The sequence below is a fragment of the Falco peregrinus genome, chromosome 2 (assembly GCF_023634155.1).
Source record: "Falco peregrinus isolate bFalPer1 chromosome 2, bFalPer1.pri, whole genome shotgun sequence".
Classification (NCBI taxonomy): domain Eukaryota; kingdom Metazoa; phylum Chordata; class Aves; order Falconiformes; family Falconidae; genus Falco; species Falco peregrinus.
Genome location: NC_073722.1, coordinates 9,347,606 through 9,370,374, shown reverse-complemented (window position 1 = coordinate 9,370,374; position 22,769 = coordinate 9,347,606). Strand labels below are relative to the sequence as shown.

At 45.8% G+C, this 22,769-nt stretch overlaps 2 protein-coding genes across 2 annotated transcripts in view; one reads left to right on the top strand and one right to left on the bottom strand.

Annotated features, from left to right (window-relative positions):
- Positions 1-20,341, bottom strand: part of PCDH10 (protocadherin 10) — a 34,363-nt gene extending 14,022 nt beyond the window's left edge. The window contains 5 exon segments of the mRNA XM_055797365.1: positions 5,538-5,843; positions 14,307-14,413; positions 14,961-15,019; positions 16,586-17,086; positions 17,088-20,341. Of these exon segments, the coding sequence (XP_055653340.1) occupies positions 5,538-5,843; positions 14,307-14,413; positions 14,961-15,019; positions 16,586-17,086; positions 17,088-19,193 (3,079 nt within the window). The 5' untranslated portion in view covers positions 19,194-20,341.
- Positions 20,342-21,754: 1,413 nt separating this feature from the next.
- LOC129783973 (proline-rich protein 2-like) lies at positions 21,755-22,558 on the top strand. Its single transcript, XM_055797998.1, has one exon. It carries the CDS (start codon positions 21,755-21,757, stop codon positions 22,556-22,558), a length of 804 nt encoding a protein of 267 aa, XP_055653973.1.
- The last annotated feature ends 211 nt before the right edge of the window (positions 22,559-22,769 follow it).

Sequence of the window (22,769 nt, the reverse complement as noted above, 5' to 3'; positions counted from 1 at the left end):
GTGCCACACAAATCAAAGCAGCCAAAGAAATAACTCCTAATAAACAGTTAGCTAAAGAACTCCCTTTTCCCCTCCAATGCACCTTGCTTAGGCTTGCTTAGCTCCTTGGGGAAGAGACCAGCTTTTTTATTCTCTTTCTGTACATGTCATACCTAACATAAAATATGTTGATGGTGTTGCCAATAATTACCATGATAATGATATAGTTTCATCAGCAAAGATGCTTGCATGTATGTAGAAAATATTGCAGAGTTAATTAGGGGGCTACTTTAGTAGACAATTACTATTCCAGAATGTCTCCTTGTATAAACACTGTTATTCTGTGTAGTAAATTGGGCCTATGTGTAGGGTTTTTTTAAACCTGTTTCCACAGTAGATTAAGTTATGCAAAAGTCTTTTTTTAGAGCAAAATAAGCATTTCTAAATAAAGTATTATGGCAATATTTGACTGTTTTGGTATCTAAAAAAAATTCCTAACCTGTTAATAGGAAGAAAAAAATATTCAGTAACGTCACCGTGTCAGCTTTAGGAAAGCTATAAAGTATTATAAAAAAAATGCACCTAGATCTAGAATGATCCACAATTACAGAAAAAGAAATATTAAAGCTACTTCTTATCAGTTATAGACCAAAACACTACTGAGATGGATGTAATGGTGCTGTTCCCACTATAACCATCTTAGGACCTGGTCCAAAGTATTTAGAAATAGATCAGAATCAGACTGATCAGGTATTCGTTGTGAAGATAGTCTCTGTTGGATATCCTACAGAATCTGATACAATGGAGCCTAAATCTTGGATTAGGGTTTTTGGTCACTACAGTAAAAAATATTTATAAAAATAATGCTAATATAACCACCACCGAATGACAAATTAGAAATTGCTAGAATCTATTTCAAAAATATAACAATTGCTCAAAAGCTACATTTTATTTTCCTCACCAGTGTTATTTCACTTATTTCATTTTCTCCAGTCAAGTTCAGAATCTCTTCCATGTTTTATGAACATTCAAGTAATTACGAAAATTTCTTAACTGTTTGCAGAAAGGCAGTGCTCAAATAACATGGATGAATAAGAAGAAATAAGTGTAAATTATGCAGTAAGAAGAATATGCAAATTAGAAAAGTCCTGGAGTCACTCTATGAAAAAAATACTTTCAACCCCCCTACAATTTATTGATACCATTAAAATTTTGTAAGTATGTAAAAATATATTCTTCAAAATACATTATTTGAGTACAAAGAGATCTACTTTGCATAACATACAGAATACATATGTTTATGTGGAAACTGGTGTATGAAGAAGTCCAATGGCTCAGACCAGTAAGGTGAAAACTCGATAATGGGACATACAGAAACCCTTTCAAGTATGAGGATTTATATCTTTTTCTACATTATAATTTGCAATATAGCTGCTGCTGTTTTCATTTATCCATGCAATGACCTAAACCTCAAACTACAAAGAAGCAAACACCCAAATCCCCACTATTAAGCCTTTGGTTTCAATCATACACCATAATCGTAAATTTAGCAGATTACCGTATTATTTGTCTCAAATGTGTATCATTTTATCAAATGTGTATGATCTTATCAGTTCATGACCTGGTTGCCCTTCAACTGTTTTTCTGCCTTGCTACTCTCTTGTTATTGAGAATGGCAAACGAAAGCACCCAGCTTACCTTCTCTGTTTTCGTGCAGTCTCCTGTTCACCTCATGTCCCTCCCACAGCTTGGCTAAATTAATCAGTACTAAGCTTTTGCTTTGACTTTGCATATAAATATTTTTGGTATTTTTGCCGTTATGCTATGTATTTCTATGGAATGAATAGACTGGCTAGAGCAACATAGTTTTATATTTTTTGTGTTAGGGTTTTGTAATACTTTTTTAGTGTATTTTCAATTCAATTCCTTTTTACAGCCTGGCATTTTATTTCCTTCTTGCTGGCTTTGTACACTAGGGAACGCTTTTTGTAGAATTATTACATGGTCTTTTTATCTCACAAAGAGTTCAAATTTCTCATGGTAATATACATTGCCTGCCTGACTTATCTTTTCAAAGGTTCTGTACTGAACGTACCCACTGGAACAGTGCAGGAATCACCAAGCAGGCACAAACTTGAGCAGATACACTCATATGGCAAGGTGAAAGTTCCATGTAGAGCTACCCGTTCATATTTGTAGCTATTGCGCTAATGACACAGCTTAAGCAAGTAAGTTCGCTGCTCCACCACACCGATGCTGCTCTGCTGCCTTTGATTCCAGAGCGAGTGAGGCCAGAAGCAGACCAGGTTTTCTGGACCATGCTTCACTGCACAATGTGGACATACATAGTCTATTAGAGACTTGGCTGACCTAAACCATGCTACGGCATCTGCAAATACAACCACCTTCTTCTCATTTCCGTTTCTAGACAATTAATTTTTTAAACTCCATGGATTTCCATATAGACACTTGGGGAATTCCACTTCTGCTAAAATGTTCCATTTATCTTTATGATTTTTTTTCTCTTGGGCACAGAGATTCTGGTAATGCTTTGCCCTCTGACAACGCTTGCTCACTTTAGTAGCTTCTTCTACTACACAGAAGCTATGCTAAAGGGGTTTTTTTTTGACAGTTCAAATACACTATATTGATTATTTCTCACCCACTCTATAAAAATTCTAATAGACTGACAACCTTTCTGTGCAATTTTCCTGAACGGGTGCCAGCTACCTTGTTCCTAAACCCCCCAAGTTACAGTTTTATGTCCTATGCTAAGGTTTCTCACTGATTTCTAATTTACAAGATCTGCTACTACTAACTTCTTTGACAATAAACATATCTTCTGGCATTCTTTGGTTACTAGCTTTTGTTAGAACTGCAAATTAAAGAAACACATAATCCACTGACTTCTTCCTATTTGTTTTAGTCAATTTTTTAACAACATCCTCTTCCATGATTCAGTCTTGCACATTAATTTGGAACGGTTACCTGGGATGGGTGGCTTCCTAAATATGCCTGGCTTTCTCCGTCCTTCCTCTGGTCAATACAAATGCAAAGAAACAGTTGAGAATCTCTGCAACATCCTTGTCCTCACTAACTGCTCAAGAGACCATCCAACCCTCTCCTAGGTTACCACACTTGACACTTTAAAAATTGTCTATATTTATTTGCATGCCTTTGGCTATTTGCTCTAAGAAGTCCCTCTTGTCTCCACTGATTACTATCCTAAACTTTACTGTCTAGAAATTAAGCTTTTTTGGGACCATTTTGCTTAAGAATCTTTCCTTTTTTTTAAGAGACCTTTTTAGTTCAAATAGAGTTTTTATTCTGCAATACACTTTTTCTTCTTTGATACTGATTTTTCACATGGCCATTTTCATACATGCTGCAACTTTTTATACAGTATTTTTGCTGAGTATGAGGGTTCTGTTTCATACATTTTAATCACTTCTTTAAAAAAAAAATCATTCTACTGACAAACTGATTTTGATATGATCTTCTTTGTTAAGGAGCTGAATTCAATTTTATCACAATTGCAATTACTCACTGGCTCAACTAAAGTTCCTTCCTGAATCAACTTCCTCTTATGCATTCCTCTTGCCTTACTTATTGAATACATTATTAATAATGAATTATTTACTCACTGCTACAACTACTGTGCTTGCTTGCTTTTCCTTGCTCCTGCTATTTGCTATACAATTTTAATCTAAAATTTTACTAAAGAAAATATTAAATAAGCAAAAATAAAACACAGAAATATCACTCTTGTAGCAGTTTTAGCTTTGAGGTTCAAAGATAAGAAAGCAAACCTAAATCTGGATTCTCAAGTGCAGATTATGTAATACCACTCCTTTACATTCTTTATTCCCAAAATTTTACCTCCAACTTTTTATGCCCTTGTACCAGAAAAGCGTAAAATATAGACCAATGTCTATATGTAAACATATTTTTCACTATATTTATGCTAGCTGAACAGAATTTTAAACCCTTAAACTATCAACAAAATCAAAATGTTATTGTTATTTCAAATTAAACTCCCAGGCCTAGAAGAAAACAAAACAGTACTACCACTGCGGTGTCACCAGATATACCCGTCATCCTCCATCGGAACTCTGTCGTGATTAGACCATCAGTGCTACAAAACTCAAATGCTTAACTGAAGTGATAGAGATGAAATCAATCCTGCTAGGTCACAGTTTAGTACTAAAGAATGTTGCTTAGAAGTAGATGATGGAAGAGCAGTTAGGGAAAGACAGAGTCATGAGTCATTAGGTCATGACTAAGTGAAATTTCACATTGGTCTTTAGAGTATGACCAGATGACTGACACCTGGTATTTTAGCTTACACAAAATAAGCTGATTGTCTCAGGATAGGTTTTTTTAGGAATGGCTTTCACATATCAGAATTGGTATCCAAATTTAGAAGCTTTCAGTAAAGGAAATCTAAAGATCGAAGTGGCAAAGAGACCTCTCTGAAGGACTGAAATACCTGGACAACTACCGAAGAAGGGAGAACTAAGCTGTCTGTGCTGAGAACGATCTGTAGCAAAGATATTCACATGCCAGGACTGCCAGGGTAGCACCTTTCAGAACAACTAATTACTTTATAAAAATACATAAACTAATACCATTCAGTGAGGGGGGTTTTTTGTTTGGTTTTTTTTGTTTGTTTGTTTGTTTTACCCCTGACCTGCTATCCTAGAAGACTTGTGTGTGCTGCTTGAAAAAGGTTCAGTATTGCAATGTTAATGTCTTTGGCTTATTTGGATGAGATAAACATGTAAACTCTTGAAGTCAAAGAGATTACAGTCTCTAATAAAATACAGAAGGCTGCTAAACAGAATGAAAAGACATATTAGATCAAAGTATTACTCAAGGGTTCTACAACTGGCTCAGACTCAAAAAGGAATTATGAAGGTCTTTTTTGAGATCTATCACACTCTTTCATGCCACCCAACCATAGCCAAAGGGTGACTAAAGAGAGAGGCAAGATTTTGGAATAAGACAGGCTGCACAGAGGAGCACTGACAAAAGTAAATACTATGTAGGCTGGAAGATGATCAGACTGAAGGCACAAAGTTCTGTCTTCTTCCTTCCAAACCCTTAATGTTAACTACGTAAATAGTTACTTCAAAATAACACACATACTGTTTACTCACAGAATACTGCTCAGTCATAAAAAGAAGCTCCTAGGACAGTTCTCTCAATTTTAGTCTTAAAAAAACGTTACCCTGGCAATGTCAATGTTTAAACCATCTATCCAAGAAAAGTTTGAAAATAAACCAGCATCAGAGAACGAAACTGAGCAACTCCCCCGCTAATATCAGCTGATACTTTTGTTGTTGACAATCATGCCACACTAAAGACAAGCAAGGTTTGTCTTTTTTTAAAAGCATTGAACAATGCCTTCTTCAGTGGTGCCTGAATCCAAGAGAAGCCATTTCCCCCTACTGCTTCTAAAATTGTGTCTGTATTATTCCTACTATGAATAGCAGAAAGAGCTAACTTTTATTCCCGCAAAGGGAACACTTTCATACAGCTTTTTGAATAGTACTTACTCAAATATGGTGGTTTGTAAGGCGCTCGTGTATTAGACAGCAGTCCATCCAACTCCTTCCTCTCCAGAGTGTTGTGAAGGGCCTTCTCTTTGCCGAAGGTGGAGAAGGACCTTTCTGCCCCCGGCTGGGCTTCTGGTGTTTCAAACACTTCAGTGTCTGGAACGGAGTCCATGCCAGGTACATGGAGATTGCTGCGGTAATCTGCAGCTTGGCGTCCATCAGATGGAACAAAGGAAGGCATCCAGCACCGATCCGAGTGGCCCAGTGCTTTACATTCCTCCGTGCAATTGGAGAAGAGATCCATGCCTGCAAGCATGAGAGAAAAAGAAACTATCGATATAAGCTTCAGCATTATGAACAGCTACTGGCAGATAAGAAACATTATGCGAAGAAAAGAGAGAAATGGAAAGAGAAATGTCGTAAGAACTTCTTCCACTACTTTCATTTCCTCAACAAAAACGAAGTCCAGTCTTCAGAAGTCAAAGGCACCAATTAGTAAGCAAAACTAAATGCCAGAACGTCACACACACAAAAAAAATATCACAAGAGGAAGGGTATTGGTGGCCCTCACAAAATCACTTGCAGATCTCAATGTATAGAACCCATTCCCATAAGGTTCCGTTCCGCTTGTGGGTTCACGTCCATGGTTCACCAGTTGAAAACAATTGTTTTAAGAACATGAAGGAATTGTTTCTACATAAATGTACCTTGACAAAAGAAATTAAGTGCCCTGACTGAAGAATTACGGATTTTATTTATGAAAATGAAACATTAATGAATCCTATAAAGGAACTATCTGTGCCTACATTAGTACACGGATAGAGCCTATTGATATTAAAAGCAAATCTTACAAACGAGGAATCCAGCTTCCAAGTGATCAGGATGGCCTATTTAATCAATTTTTGCATCGTTCTTTCAGAGACAGTTTTCATCGCTACTGCAGCAGTCCTTACTATCATCAAGTCATCCAAGTAATGGGACAGAATCCTATAATAAATCACTGTAATTAGCGGTACGAAGGTAGCCGTCGTCCGATGTGACATGGCTGTGGATACTATTGACAAAATTGTTAATGCCTCCCCTATATAAGCAAACACTTGTCCCTGCCAACACGGAACTGTTTGCTTACAAATCCTTTAATGCTATTAAGATTTCAAATGACAAGCTATGTTTCTATTGACTACCTTCAGATTGGCCTCCCGAAAGAATATTTCCTGTCTGTGAGTCACTAAATGGTTGGATTATACTTGTTTTGAGAGGAATGGTGTATCAAATCATAGGCACACAGTAAAATAAATACCAGCATCTCCAAGCTGATGTTCAACGTCGCACAGAAAAGCAGAGCAGTAAAGAAATATCATTTTCTTGTATTTATAAAGAGAACTGAGTGTCTTAGAATAGGTGTATGTCAAAACTGAACTAAATCTGTTATAAACATTGCATTTACAAGCATTGCATTAGAATTACAAAAAATGACACTACTTGCAAGAGAAACAGGAAAAAATCTTGAACAGCTGTAATAAGATTCATGTAATGTAGCTCATTCACCAGCCAACATTGTAAAGAACTGGATTAGCTTGATCTCCAGCGTGAGGATTAGTATTAAGAATTCTACCACTGTTTTGAACCATAATTTGACTTATATTAGTAATATTTATGCAGTATCTCACACTACAAAAAACAATCTCTTCAGCAAGAATCTTTCTGAGCTATCAACAAGTGCTTGCGTACTAAAGGCAGTCACTTAGAAAAAATATGAAGAAAGAAAAAAAGCTTTTTATCTCAGATTAATCTCACTTGGTAATTACTTTATTTTTAAATTAAGTAATATACAGTGTTAGGTCCAGTTTTGATTAGAACCTTGCATTGATAATTGGCATGAAGAAGTCTGAAAATAAATTGCTGATCAGTGAACTGCTGAAGAATGCAAACGTGAACTGCAGATATGATTAAGGAATCAGATTCAGATCATCAGACAAGGCGTACAAATTGTATAGTTCTAAATTCCATAGCGGTAGTAGCTGTCAAAGACTGAAAAGAAAGATTTAGATGCAGTCTTCCCAGAAAGAAATTTATATATAAGAATGTCTATAAAATCGAGCATGTGTGTTATCTTATGTATTGAAATGTCTGCACAATAATACCTCTTATGCAAGAAAAGACATATTTTATGAATCTAATTTTTTGCCATTCAGAAGATTTAAGTGACAAGTAACACAACATGGTTATTTCAATTTTCAGATTTCCTAGCAAAGCTACATGTAAACAACAAACAGCCCTACTTTTAAGAGGAAAATTATTACAGTTACATTTTGCTAACAGTGTATCAGTGACCATTCATTCAACACTTTCTGAAAGACAGCAGGGGAAAGAAAGAATTACAGATAAATATTAATTTTATTCTTTAGTCAATGAGGAGGGAGATATGTAACACTGTTTTTAAGATACATATTCAAAGACAGACCCTTTTTTGACCTTCACAGATTTTATTTCCCCTGGAAAACTACCCTCCATTTTACTATTTCATTTTCACATCAGCTGCTAAACTGCAAAATGTCTCTACCCAAATATTTTTTTTTTTTAGTTCCCTTTTGAATACTGCTTGTCTAGTGCAGTGCACTGAATAGTATTATATAACAGCTTATTATAAAAGAGATGTTACAGCCACTATAAATCAGGATTTTGAATAAACAAAGTAATGAATGCAGGGAATATAAAATGTAAGCTTGTATGGTAAACTTCCCCCCCCCCTTGAAGGTGAGAACTTGTAAAAGAAAACAAAAAAATACACATATACATATGGATTTTAATGTACACTCTTGGAACACACAGCTAGAACGTAAATGCTTTCTTAGGATGGGAACAAAATGTTCAGAGGCCTGAGTTGGGTATTGTTCCCACCTGAATCAGTCACAACATTCCCTAAGAGTTTAATGGGTGCAGAACCAAGCCCTTGGTTTTAGTATTTTGACAGAAAAGAAATTCGAATTAGGAGTCTTATTTTGAAATCCCTGGGCATCTATGTATATTTAAACTGGCAATGATATGAATGCTGGCTATTCCTCCTCCACCTTTTTCTTGTGGGTTGTGGTACACAATTCTCTGTTTCTAATTGAAAAACATTAAAAACGGGGGGAAAGGCTACTTGCTGTTTTTCCAAGGAGGAAGGATATATCATGGTAAACAAAGTAAGACAATTCAGCACAGAACTCCTTCATACACCAAGAATCATGTTCTTGATTTATAACAAAAAGAAATGTTCAGCAGTATAACACTTCCACCTCACCTCCCTCATAAATCTGGTAATACATATGATCCTTCAGAACTAAACTATCCATCATAATTGCAAATCCACATTAAAGAAAAATGCTTTCTATTTTTCACCTAGTTACCATATTAGAACTTGCATGCAGATAAACTGGGATTTTAAAGGTGACTCTGAACTACACATTTCAAATGCCATTTGTGGATACGAATAGGTAGTATAGTGCACTGAAGTGCTTAACAGTGATAAACATTGCACTGTTCCAAACAGAGCATACATATAAAAAAAGCTCACGGCAAAGGCCACTAGTTAATTCATATTTGTTCAAGTCTTATTACTAGGTAGGCCAGTGGGCAATAGGAGCTCTCACACAACCTTAACTTTGCAGATTTTGAAGGACAACAAGCCCTGCCCCCCCCCCTTCAAAGAAAACAAAACCTAGGAACGGAGTTAAAAGTTACGGTTGACATCTGCACCTGAATGTCCTGAACTCAGGTGCTTGGAATCAGGTACTTGGTAGTGTTGCATTTCTGAAGCATATTCCCCATTTGCTTCCATCTCATATTTCAAAAGGAGAAAATCCGAATTTCCATGTGCATGAGTTCTAATTGGTATGAAAGACAGTTTAGTGCTAAGCAAAAATTAGGCCTAAAATAATTTTAAAATAATGTATTCTTTCTTAATTTAATTAAGGGAAAAAGAGCCATACACCGACTGAACGTGTTCATACGTATTACTGAGTAAATGATGTAATAAAAAGCAAAAAATACAAATTAAATGTTGACGAAGTATTTTTGTAGTACTGTTATTGACAGGGTTTTTTTCCCTAATTTGTAATTTTTTCAGAACTTTGGCTTTTACTTGGAATTAAACGACACTACACTTTCTGTTTCTTCTGCGGTAGTTTTTCTTATAAAATCTAGTTAGATGTGAGATAGGCATGATGTAGGGAACCAGACCTTCTTTTCAGAGCTCCATCACCAGAAAAACCATCCATTTGGTTAGATTATCCTTGAGCAAGTTACTCATTTCCCCATGATTCATGTCTTGTGTCAGCAAATATGGATAATGATGTTAACCTCCTTTGTAGAAGACTTTCTCTACTGAAGAATTGGACTTTACGAAACAGAGTTATTATCATTCTTTCTTGCTAAGTAATTGGTGTGCGCCTCGGATAAAACTGACTTCATCTGCATGAGAACATGAATAAAGACTCAAACATCTTCAATACTCAGCTCTTCCAAATCTCAACTTCAAAGCCCTATCTGAACCACTGAGATGTGAACATTATTCAGCACGCAGCCACAGGAAAGAAGAGAATAAAAGAAAAAGAAACCGCCCTCAGCTTGAGTCAAAGCACTTTTCTAAGCCATTTTCATGTTCACTCTTACTTTATCCGAGATAGACTCTTAGCCCAAGTGATCTTCAAAACAGGATTTAGTTGTCACTCTGCACAGGCTCAGAAGGAATTCTGGTTTTCTCTGTCCCTTTATCACTAAAATTCTTCTTCTGACTTCTCAAATTCTTCTCCTTATGAACACCAAACTATCATAGCCCTTCTGTAATCATGCATACTAACCCCCTTGGGGTTTACCTAATCTGTACTGCAAAGGTGTGAGGCAGCATTTCACCCTGTGCCTTTGTATCAGACCCCTATCGATTCCCTCCATAAAGTCCACTAGGGGAAACCTAATTATAGATCTCAGCTGGTCACCACCGCATACTGTCCAGCACTGCACAGAGGAGATTATCCAAAAAGCTGATGCATTTTCTAGTATATACGTGACAGTCCATTTACTTAGCTTCACATCTCAGATATTCCTTCCTGAAGTGCATCTGAGAGAGATGACAAGATTCAAAGAAAAAAAGTGAAACACAGGTAATATTGTGAAGAACTCTGCATGTTCAGCTTGAGAAAGCTGAGCAGCTACTGAGCAACCATATGAAATAAGTTGATGGCATGAGTCCAAATCTTACAGGACAGGTGTCTAATTATACAATTTAAACATACACACATGCAGAGTATTAATTGGCACCCAAGCTGGCAATTTCACAAGGGAGGCCAAGAATTTAATCAACCATGGGAAATAAACTAACCTCATGCTTAGAAATTACTCCTACAGAACATGATTGAAATGCAGTGTGTTAATAATAGGTAGTAGTGCTGTATTAGTTGCATTTGTTCTACAACAAACAGCAGCTTTTGTCTCAACCATTTTCAGACAAGGAAGAGCACAAGTAATTAGAACACACACTTGGGGCTGGAGAAACCCCTCTGTTTGCCAAAAACTTCTTGTGCTCCTTCACCTTTGGAAAGCCATTTTCCAAAAACCTTGGATTCCTATCCCAGTCAATGAAACGACTACTCAGTCCATGAAAATTAGGCTCTTGAGTATCTCACTGCTTGCCATTCCCTGCTAAATAGAGATGACAGTACTTTTGTACTTCATGGATGTTAAGGTAGAGAAGAATGTGGGTAATTACGGGGCGTCCAGGTGGTACTTTAATGGGAACAAGATGAATCCTTTACATACATTCCAGCACATTTGAAACCATGATTAAATCACCATTAAGAAAATATGTTTCCTGAAAATGAACTAGAATCTTATTTCAAAACATAATAAAACATTTTATGATGCACAGAACAGCTTAGTTTGGATTTTTCACTAAATAATTGTGCAGGATAAGTCTATGACATAGCGATAGATTTTCATCCTGCATATTTTTCTTCCCAATTAATAATTCCCTGTGACACTCAGCTTGGGTAGCAATGGACTACTATAGAATAGCTACTTGTGTGCCACAGGGCTGTTCACTGGTGACAGTAATAGAAGTCATGTACAGAACAGTAAAAAGATGTTTTGCGAGCAGAACACCCTGCTGACTAAAACTGGTACGGAGTGAGCTTTATTTGTCAATGTGAACTATCTACTAAGTATTTTTGGATGCAAATGTAATGCTTAAAAAAAAAAAAAAAAAAAAAAACAACAAAAAAAAACCCCAATGAAACCACATGATGCTGCATGGTATCAGGTAACTTCTTGAAAGAGACATTCCAAACTTCTGCCATGCTATCAACCAATGTGCTTTCCTTCAATAATTTAGAAAGAACTGGTTATAGAGCACCAGAACAACTGAAAAACTGAGAAGGCATTCCCTCAGGTATTTCCTATAGCCACTTGAGATCAAACAAGATTTATGCTCCTTTTTTTTTTTCCTCATAAAATTTGTCGCCAAAAGCTAATAGCAAGAATGATGTTTTCATATCAAAATATCTTGTCATCGCTGAGGTCAAGGGGCACTTTCTTTACATCACAACAGGATTCAGCCCAAAACTTACAGGAAAATTATATTATATGTATGTAAAAGATTAAAGCAGTTTCTGCAGAGATTTGTTTTTAAATATTTATTTAGAACTAGCCATAAAAAAATCATGCATGCAAATTATGCTCAAATCACAGCACCAATATATTAAGTTGGAAGTTCTGTGTATTTGAGGTTTCAGTTCCGTTAATTGTGAGTAGACCAAACCTAGTTGTCAGCTTTCATTACTTTGTATGTAAATACCACTGAAGACACAAAAGTTCATACATCACATCAGATTCTTAAATGATTTGAAGTGATTTTGAAAGTATAGATTTTTTTCCCCTAGCTTGATAAAATTGAGAAGATGAAAATGAAGAATTTACCCAGCTAAGGACTAATGCCAAGTTTGACAGTAGTTCCAGTGTTCACACCCGAGATGGACTACTTTTAAAATGGAGAGAAAGAATAAAGAGCAGAGGCACAACAATAACAGCACTGAATGCATCTAAAAGAAAATAGCTTTCAGTTGATGTGCAACTATATGATTATATTCCCACCATCAGTCAAATCCAGCCCCTTCTGCAGATGTTTATTCTTTTCTCTCCTGTTTGGTTATTATGGTTCATTATGTTGAGGGACTAAGCTGATTGAAATGTTCATTGAGATGACTGCTGCAGTAAAATGCGTAAAAGAAAAAAAAATGGAATGCAGGGAGGGCAGGAGGAGAGGGAGCTTTTTATAACTCAGTAGCACTGATTGCTGCATCAGAAACAGTGCAAAAGAAAGGGTGGGGGGAGGCTAAATACATGGCTTTTTAAAACAACAATAAATCATACGCCATATATAGGCCAAAAATGAAAGAGCTCTGTGTTCAGATGTAAACTTCTGGCAAGACCTGGTTTGTTGTCAGGTTCCCAGACACAAAATAGACACTCTGTTCACTTAGCATGAAGCCCTGCAAGAAGCAGGGAGCTCCGGAGACTCTTGGCTCTTCTCAAGTCTCATTAGGTCTGCATATTAATGACTTGCAGCAATATAAAGGGGCCCTGTAGCAGCCTCCTCTTCCCCTGGTTTCTGGGTTTCCCATCGTTAAGGGCATAGTGACTACAGCAGCAAGAAAATAGAGGACATTAACAGAGCACGCGGGTGAGGCAGCACTGCTGTGACAGTACTGGGTCCCTTGCCCTGGTATCTTCTAAGATGGGGGTCAGGGAAAAAAAAAAAAAAAAAAGGATGACTGGAGAGACTCTGGCAGTATAGTGTAGGACACACTTGTAGCAAATCCTTACACCTGAGAAGAGCACAGAGGAAACAAGGGGAAAGCAGCCACTGTGCTGAATCAAGACACACCAAACCTTTGCAGACTGTGGTAGAGAAGAAAGCACAAACATTTGTGGCTGAAATGCAGCATGAGGGTGAGAATGAATTCCAGTGCATAGGCTCCAAACAAATGTCCCTTTCAGAAGACGACTGACAGTATGAGAGCAAAGACAGCAAGCTGTACATATGGAAATAACATTACAATGTATAGTATATATTTTCTAGGCGATTCAAATCATAGTCTTTCAAAGCATTTCTTTACTTTGTCAGGACAGAAAGAAATGTACTTAAGAACACCTCAGCCTTATTAACATGGAGATCACTTATACGATATGGTGCCTCAATTTGAATTAAAAAACAATCCTCAAAAAACGCTGAAGTATTACACATTCAGAGCACCCGACGTGTCTCTGCTCCCCAGCAAAAATCCTCACAGTCTGGCTGTCATTCAATCACTGGGTTCATTCTTTCCCTTGGGAACTCCCCCTGCACTTCACACTGCCATGCCAGTTGAAGTGCCTACTAAACAAAATTTCCTAATGCTTTAAAATTCTGCAAGTCTGCCGTTGAAAACAAATGCACTATAAAATGTACCAACAACTTTGTTTTAGCATGCAGGAAGTTTTGCTACAGCAGATGATGCAGAATACCATACCCCCGCCCCCAACCAAACCAGTAAGATAAACACTGGGAGTGAAAGGGGTTCAGAATCGCCTCCTTGCTCAGGTAATGGTAGTAGCAAGCTGACTTAAACCCAGCCTCCCATACAATAAGATCGCATTATTTACGCCACTCCTGTATTATATTCCTATAAGTAACTGTTCTTTCTAGTGTCCCTGCTTAAAGATCTACTATTTCCATTCTCTTATCAGACTTACCAGAGGATTGACCTCGATTAGTGGCATCATGATCACTGTCTCCTTGCTCACTGTCTCCATGACCACTGTCCTTAGAGCTTACTATGTCTGCTTCCTGGAATGCAGAACTAGACACAGAAACAGCTTTACATTAGAATAAACATGAAAGAGGAACTCGTAAAACATTCTTCTGCCATCACATGGCCAAACACGGTGCTGCATTCACCCGCTCCTGCCTGCTGCTCTGCTTCTGCAGAGGTGCTCTGTCCACCAAAGACCAAACTGGCATTTTCAGACCGTGGCAGTCTGGCTGAAACGGACAGCAGGCATCATCACTCCACCTGGGTTTCATGTCATCGGTACAAACAATTTGGTAGCATTTACTTCAGCTGGATAGATAAATTTTAACTCAGGGAGACCATTGTTTTCTGGAAGACCCTACAGAAGCATTCATAAGTATTTAAAGCACGTTTTAGACTAATACAAAATGAGATTTTGTTCTCTTTTCAGTTGGTTTTGAAACCAGTTCAGAAAAGCCGTAATTCAAACTCATTTAGTCGACAGCATACATACGTTCAGCTTCCCATTGCTTTACATCCGCAGTAAACACATTTCTGCACCCCATTCAGACCCGCTAAAGCATGCGTTAGGAAAATAAGGTTAAGGAGCTCATACCTGTTTACTCGTCGGGGTCTGTCAACTAGATAACTGAGCTCAGCACGCTGATGTTTTGTCTAGGAAAAAGAAAATATGGGGAAATATTTTAAATCTTGATATTTCTGTAACCAACATCAGAAAATATACCAGAGCAGCTCAGCACATTCACTATAAATGGTAATGTGTAGCTGCAAGTAGGCCTACACAATCTGTTTCTAGGATGTAAGGGGAAAAAAAAACCCAGCTCTTACTCTCATTTGCACAGATGGGAAAGCATGAGGGATTTTTTTCCTGAGTTTTTTGGGATGAGATTCTGACACGTTTTCTCACAGTGCACGCTGTTGAGCATCACAAGGACTCCCACAAAAATCAACAGAACTATTTCTAGAGTTGTGTACTACTTAGTCTGGAAAAAAAACCCACCTTATTGTAATCTAGTTTTCAGCCTGTTTTTAATGCCAGTGTATGAAAATAGGGGGAGACAGTACAGTTACTGCACCCTAAGGAATAAAACACATTGAGATACCCCGGAGTCCTTAAAAAGGCAACAGAAGACAGAGTTGTATAGATGTTTTGAGGAAAGGTCAATCTCACAAACCAGTATTAAAATCGTGCTGCAAAACCTAACACTTGAGAAAATACCACTCAAGCCACCTTTGCCAGACGGGACAGCACTGAGGTTTCAGTGTTCAGGTGAAAGAGAGGATGTGTTGTTCGCATTAGTGCACAGGCTGAGCGGTACTGAGAGCATGCAGGAGCTAACCCAGCAGAAAACGGTTAGCAGGGGGGGTATTATGGCATGACATATGATTTGATAGAAATGCTCAACACACTAGATACCACAGTATAGGCAACACAGAGAGAGATATATAACAGGAGGAGACGTGAAGTCTCTGCACATAATTTCACAGAAACTCTTTCTGGATGCTTTCCTTTGCAAACTCAGCTTTGGGTTACAGAGCAAAGTCAATTAATAAACCCTAAGTCACAAATTAATTAAAGTTCCTGCTAACTGTAGAGATTGACAGAGCCCCAGAGGGGGGTTCCCCCAAAGCCTTCCTTGCACATGCAAAGACTTCAGGAAGAAAAAAGACACAGGTTTAAAATGTTGCTTCAGAAACTCCTGTGATTACACCTCACGTCATTCCATTAGTGCCAGATGCAGCAACCCTGAGAAAGGCTGTAACCCCCCTGCCCCACAGCCGGCGCACTGGCAGCGGCGCAGGGGGATCGCTGCGCCCCGATGCTGCCCGGCCGGGCCAGCCCCGTGCACAGGCACGCCGGGGGGGGGGGGGAGGGGCGGGACCCGACGGGATGGGATGGGATGGGATGGGATGGGACGGGACACTTCTGGCTGCAAGTTTCTGAGCCCGGCCGTGGGGGAGCAGGCGGGGTGCCGCGTGGGGGGAGGGGGGCGCCCCGCACTCCCCTCTCCCTCGCCTGCCTGCGCTGAAGCCCCCTCCCAATACAGGAGCGGCCAACGGGAGGGATGCGGCGGACGGGTGACGAACAGGGGAGAGGAGGGCGAGGGGGAAGCCAGGTGCTGGGGGGCAGCCCGCAGCGGGGCACGGCCGCCCAACGCCCCCACCCCCCCCACGGCCCGGCTGGAGGCGGGGGGCGGCTGGGGGCCCCCCGGGCCTTACCTCGCTGGACAGAATGCTGCCGTTGGAGATGATGTCGGGCTGCTGGTCGGCGTAGCCGGTGACGATGGCCCCGCAAGGGTTGTGCTCGGCGTCGGTGCTGCGGGAGGGGCTGCAGGGCTTGAGGAACATCAGGTCGGTCTTGGCGGACTCGGGGGTGAGGCAGACCTGGTAGCAGTAGTTCTGGTTGTGGTGATGGGAGCCGAAGCTGCCCGACTCCTCCACCGGCACCTGCGCCGGGTTGCTGGGCACGTTGGAGCTCTGCACCAGCATGATGTCCGACTTGCTGAGCTTCTTCTTGCGGGCCCGCGCCTGGCGGCTGCAGCAGGGGCAGCAGCAGCAGCAGCCCAGGCAGCAGTCGCTGGCCAGGCAGGTGTAGATGTTGAGCTTCTTCTCCTTCTGGCAGCGCACGGCCAGGACGATCATGGCCAGCAGGAAGATGAAGGAGACGGAGCCCAGGGCGATGATGAGGATGAGGGTGAGGTCGAGGGAGGTGTCCCCCCCCGGAGCGGCTGGGGCGATGCTCGCCGGAGCCGCCGCCGCCGCCGCCCCCCGCGCCCGCCCCCGCGCCCAGGCCGCCGCCGCCGCCGCCGCCGGGCCGCTCGGCCGCGCCGTCCACCAGCACCACCTGGATGGCGGCGGTGGAGGAGAGCGGCGGCTGCCCGTGGTCGCGCACCTCGATGACCAGCTCGTAGGGGCGCTGCGGGTCGCGCTTGGCCGGCACCCTGCGGGCCGTCCGCAGCTCCCCGGTGCGCCAGTCCATGCGGAAGAGGCTGGCCTCGTTGCCCCGCACGATGCTGTAGGTGAGGCGGGCGTTCTCCCCGTCGTCGGCGTCCACCGCCGCCACCCGGCTCACCAGGTAGCCCGGCTCGGCGCCGCGGGGCAGCGCCTCCCGCGCCGGGGTGCCGTTGCGGCCGGGCAGGGGGCTGACGATGGCGGGGGCGTTGTCGTTCTGGTCCACCACGACGATGTTGACGGTGGCGTTGCCGGCCAGCGGCTGCGGCTCCTCGCCGGCGTCGCGGGCCTCCACCTGGAAGCTGAACTCCTTGAGCTGCTCGTAGTCGAAGGAGCGGAGGGCGTAGAGGAAGCCGTTCTCGGAGTTGATGGAGACGTAGGTGAAGACGGACATGCCCTGGATCTGGCTCTCCAGGATGGAGTAGGCGAGCTGGGCGTTGGCGCCCTGGTCCCGGTCGGTGGCGCTGACGGCGTAGATGTAGGCGCCGGGCACGTTGTTCTCGCTCACGTAGACCTGGTAGACGGGCTGGCTGAAGCGCGGCGCGTTGTCGTTCACGTCGCTCACCCGCACCTGGATGGACTTGCTGGTGCTCAGCGGCGGCTCGCCGCGGTCCCGGGCCACCACGGTGAGGGTGTAGGCGTCGCCGCCCGGCTGCTCGCGGTCCAGCGGCCCCTCGGTGACGATGGTGTAGTAGTTCTTGAAGGAGCTCTTGAGGCGGAAGGGCGCGTCGCCCTGCAGCAGCTCGCACTGCACCTGCCCGTTCTCCTCCGAGTCGCGGTCCGAGACGCTGAAGAGGGCCACCACGGTGCCCGGCGCCGCCGCCTCGCTCACCGCCTCCTTGACGGTGGAGAAGCTGATCTCGGGCGCGTTGTCGTTGGCGTCCAGCACCCGCACCAGCACCTTGCAGTGCGCCGGCACGGCGTTGGGCCCCAGGTCCTTGGCTTGCACGTACACCTGGTACACGCTGCTCTCCTCGTAGTCCAGCTCGCCGCTCACCTCCAGCCGCCCGGTGCGCGGCGCGATGCCGAAGAGCTCCCGGGCGCGGGCGGAGATGTGGCTGCTGAAGGAGTAGATCACCTCGCCGTTCTGCCCCTCGTCGGGGTCGGTGGCGTTGAGCTGCAGCACCAGGGTGCCCGGCGGCGAGTTCTCCGGCAGCGACACGGTGTAGACGGGCTGCTCGAAGGCGGGGACGTTGTCGTTGGAGTCCAGTACCCTGATGGTGAGCAGGGCGGTGCCGGTGCGCTGCTGGGGCTGCCCGCCGTCCACCGCGGTCAGCACGTAGCGGTGCACCGCTTGCTGCTCCCGGTCCAGGGGCTTGTCCAGCACCAGCTCGGCAAAGCGGTTGCCGTCCCCCTGCGTCTGCACGTCCAGGGAGAAGTAGCTGTTGGGGGTGATCTCGTAGGTGCGCAGCGAGTTGGTGCCCACGTCGGGGTCGAAGGCGCTCTCCAGGGGGAAGCGGGTACCCGGCGTGGCGCTCTCCGAGATCTCCACGGTGAGGTCGGGCTCCGGGAAGGAGGGCGGGTTGTCGTTGATGTCCAGCACCTCGATCTCCACCCGGAACAGCTCGAGGGGGTTCTCCAAGAAGACCTCCAGGTGCAGCAGGCAGGAGGGGCTCTGCTTGCAGATCTGCTCCCGGTCGATCTTCTCGTTCACGTAGAGCACCCCGGTTTCCAGGTTGAGCTCCAGGTAAGGGCTACGGGAGTTGGGCGCCGTCTGGAAGCGGCGAGCCGAAAGTTTTGTAATGTCCAAGCCCAGGTCCTCGGCGATATTCCCCACGAACGTGCCATGCTCCTGCTCTTCCTGCACCGTGTAATGGAGCTGGCAAAGGGCCCCCTCCACCATCCAGAGCAAGGCAAAGAGGAATAGCACAATCATCTCCAAACGGGGAAAGAGATCCCCCCTCCCCAACACCTCCTCTTCCAAAAGCCACCACTACCACCACCTCCTACTCCTCCTCCGAAAATACACAGTACAGTGTGTGTGCCTGTGCGTGTCTATCTATGTGTGTGTGTGTGTGTCTCTGTCTGTGTGTGCGCGCCTGTGTGTGTGTGTGTCCGCGCCTGCGAGCGTGTAGAGAAAGAGGGATCGGGGGAGGGGGAAGGAAGGGGAGGGGGGGGGGAAAGGTTGATTTAGGGGGGGTGCTAGATATTATTTCTTCTGATTCATGTTAGGATTTTTTCTCCCCCATCTCCCTCCTTTTTGTTACAAGTATTATTGTTTCACACGCTGACCAAATGAAGAAGACAGGCGTCCCCGCTTCATCTGTGATCTTCGAAATAAATGGCCAACTAATAATAGCTATTAGCTGGATGTATCTAGAGATACACAGTAGCCCGCTTTTATTTATTCCGAGAGTCTTGGCACTGCACCGCGGCAGCAGCAGTGGCGGCGGAGGCAGCAGCAGCAGCAAATCCCAAGGAGAGGATTTCTATATTTCAAGATTGTCCTCGGTTTGTCTTCCTGGTGGGAGCTGGAGGGGTAGATGCTGCTGGAAAAGCCGGTGGACATGCCCTCTTTAGATGCAAGAAAAAGGCAGAAAACCGCGAAATTAAAAAAAATAATTATAACCCGCAAAAAGATTTCATAGCAAAAAAAAGGCAGAGAACAGCTTTGCTACCCAAAACTTTCATTCCCTGATTTCTCTGGGAATTCCTCTTTTTTATTTAAAGAATTTAGATTTTTCTCTCTTCTATTAATAGTCTTTCATTTTCTTCCTTTATTGCTATTATTATGTTCATCATCATCATCATCACTCTGCTTTTTATGGATGTCCTGATCAGTTTTTTTTTCTCTCTTGCTTCTTTTGCGTCTAGCCCCTCTCTCTCTCTCTTTCTTTCTTTCTGTCTGTGTCTGTCTCTGCTTGCTGCTGCTGCCGCCGCCGCCGCTCGCCTCCCGTCCCGGCTCCGGTCCCGGCCCCAGCCCCGGCTCCTCTGATCTCTGCCGGCAGTTTCTGAGCCGGCAGCGCTCGGCTTTTCTGTTTTTGCGCAGCGCTCGGCTCCTGCCAACCAATCAGCCGTCAGCAACGCCCCCAGGGGCGGTACCCCATTGGCCGCGGCGCGCGTCAAGTAGGTTGCGTCACAGATGGGAGAGCGGGCGAGCGCGCAGGCAAGGCAGGGGAAGGCAGGCAAGGCAAGGCAAGGCAAGGCAGGGCAGGCAGGCAAGGCAGGCAAGCAAGCAGGCAGGCAAGTAAGCAAGGCAGAGCGAGCGTGGGCCACGAGCTCCGGAGGAGCTGCAGGGGAATGCCTGCCTGCCTCCCTGCCTGCCTCGCTCCCTGCCTGCCTCCCTGCCCGCCTCAGAGGGCGGCTGCTCCCCCGCCGCAGCCGCTGGGTAGGGAGATCGCTGCTCGTCATCAGCGCGCACACACGGGTAGTTGTAAACAACCTTCTCCTTGGAGAGGGAGTTTCCACCAGCTACTAACTTTCCTACACTAGGCCGGGCGCAGTAGCGCGTTTAGGAAAAAGCATAAACAACGGGAAACTTGAGATCCTCCCCATTCCCCCACGGGCTGCCTTAGATAATTAGTTGGTTTGATGGTGGAGAAAGTGCAACTTTCCGTCGTACGTCTGGACAGTGTTTCCAGCCAATTTAAAGTGTGATGAGCCTACGCTAATTTTTGCCGATTCACACTTCGGAATTTCCACTAACATAACGAGAGCGTCCGGTGCGAGGGAACAGGGAAACCGGGCGCGTGTCTTGTGTCACCGGCTACTTGGGGCGGCGGCGGCAGCGCACCCCTGGGCCGGGGGACAGGTGCAAAGAAGCAGCACAGGCTCACCGCCCCTGATACGGTTTAAGTGAAACGCTCCGGTACCGGGCGTGAGAGCCGGCCGTCCCCGTGCTCCCGGCGCTGCCAACGCCGGCCGCAGCAGCAGCAGCTCCGGGGCTGCCCGCCCGCACCCCGGGCTGCGAGCCGCCGTTCCCGGCCGCCGCCATCGGGCTGGCGACTGTCCGCAAACGTTAGTGACCCGCGGCGGGTGGCCTCCCGCCTCACGCAGCAACAGGGCATCCTCTCCTTTTCCCTCCGACAGCGAGAAGACAGCTCTGTGCTAAATAAAGTCGATTCTACCAATAGTGTCTATAGCACGTCAAGCGCTCGACTAACACGTTTGTTGATCGATGCGTTTGGCTGCGAAGCGACGCTGGCGCCGAGGAGAGGGCGCAGCGCCGGGGGTGCGATTCGAGCCGGGTGCTGGCAGATGTGAGCCCCAGCTGTGTCGGTGTCCCGTACTGCCCGCGGGCTCATGGCCACCGAAGACCCACGTCCGTAACTTTACCAAATGAAGAAAGTAAAGATTATTAAATATTTGTCGTTCTTTATTTCACAATGTTGTCGTTTTCGAAGAGCAACACAAAAGCAGCTGCTGCTTTGACCTCATCTTCAATCCGTCAGTAAGCAGTGGCTGCCTGCCATACATTTCAATAAACTATACCCTCAGATGCGTTCTGCGTTGCGGAAACGCAGGGCTCTGCGTCCCAAACTTGCGCGGGCAGCAAACCCGCCTTCGCCTCCGGGCGCGCCCCTGCCCGCCCGCCCCGGGGAAGGGGTCCCGGGGGCACCGGGCGCCCGGCCGCGGGCAGCTGAGCCCGGGGCACGGCCAAACTCACGCCGCCGCGGCCAAACCGACCTCAGCGTCACGCCGGGGGCCGGTTCTGGCCCGACAGCTCGTCAAAGCACACACCTCCCACCACCATCCCCGGCGCGAAGCGGGTTAACGGCGCACCCAGCCGCGGGCACCGCCGGCGGATCGATGCGGGGCGCGGCCCCCCGCCTCCCCCGGGGCACAGTCGCGCTGCCCCGCCGGCGGCGACGCCTTGCGGGCGGCGGACTCGGCGTCCAACGCGGCGGCCGCTCCGCGCCCGGGGCTGCTGCCGGCCCCCGCGGAGGAGGCGGCGACCCCCGGGACCGGACCGGTGGGCAGCGGCGGCCCCCGCCCCGCTCCGCCCCGCCCCCCGCCGGCGGCCGCAATCGCGGGCCGCCGCAATCGCGGGCGGCGGGCGCCCCCCAGCGGCGGCAAGGGCGCACTGCGCCCGGGCGGCAGCACCGCCTCCGCCCCGCGGGGAGACCGGGCCCGTCGTCCCCGCGGTGCCCCCCCCCGCCTCCCGGCTCTCACACCCCCCGCCCGCCGCCTCCCCTCGCCCACGCAGCCCCTCCGGCCCCCCGCGGGCCGAGCGCACCGCTCGCCGCACCCCTGCCACCGCGCCCACGTCCGCCAGCGGCTGCGCGGCTGCGGCGGCTTTGAGGAGTGGGCTAGCGGCGCCCGGTGCGGCCTCGCCGCGGGGCGTGCGGGCGCGGGCGGGGGGGGGCAGGCGGCAAAGCAGCGACCGTGCCTGTGTGCGGGGGAGTCGCCGGTGCTGCCGGCCGGCGCGGCAGGCAGGGAAATGGCACCCCAGCTCACATTTCGTCCTCCCCAGCAGCCCCCCCCCCCGCCCACCTCTCGGCGCTTAGAGCGG

What these genes read in the sequence shown, in the direction of transcription:
- LOC129783973 (XM_055797998.1), top strand. Translation starts at nt 21,755, where the DNA reads ATGCGTTCTGCGTTGCGGAAACGCAGGGCTCTGCGTCCCAAACTTGCG.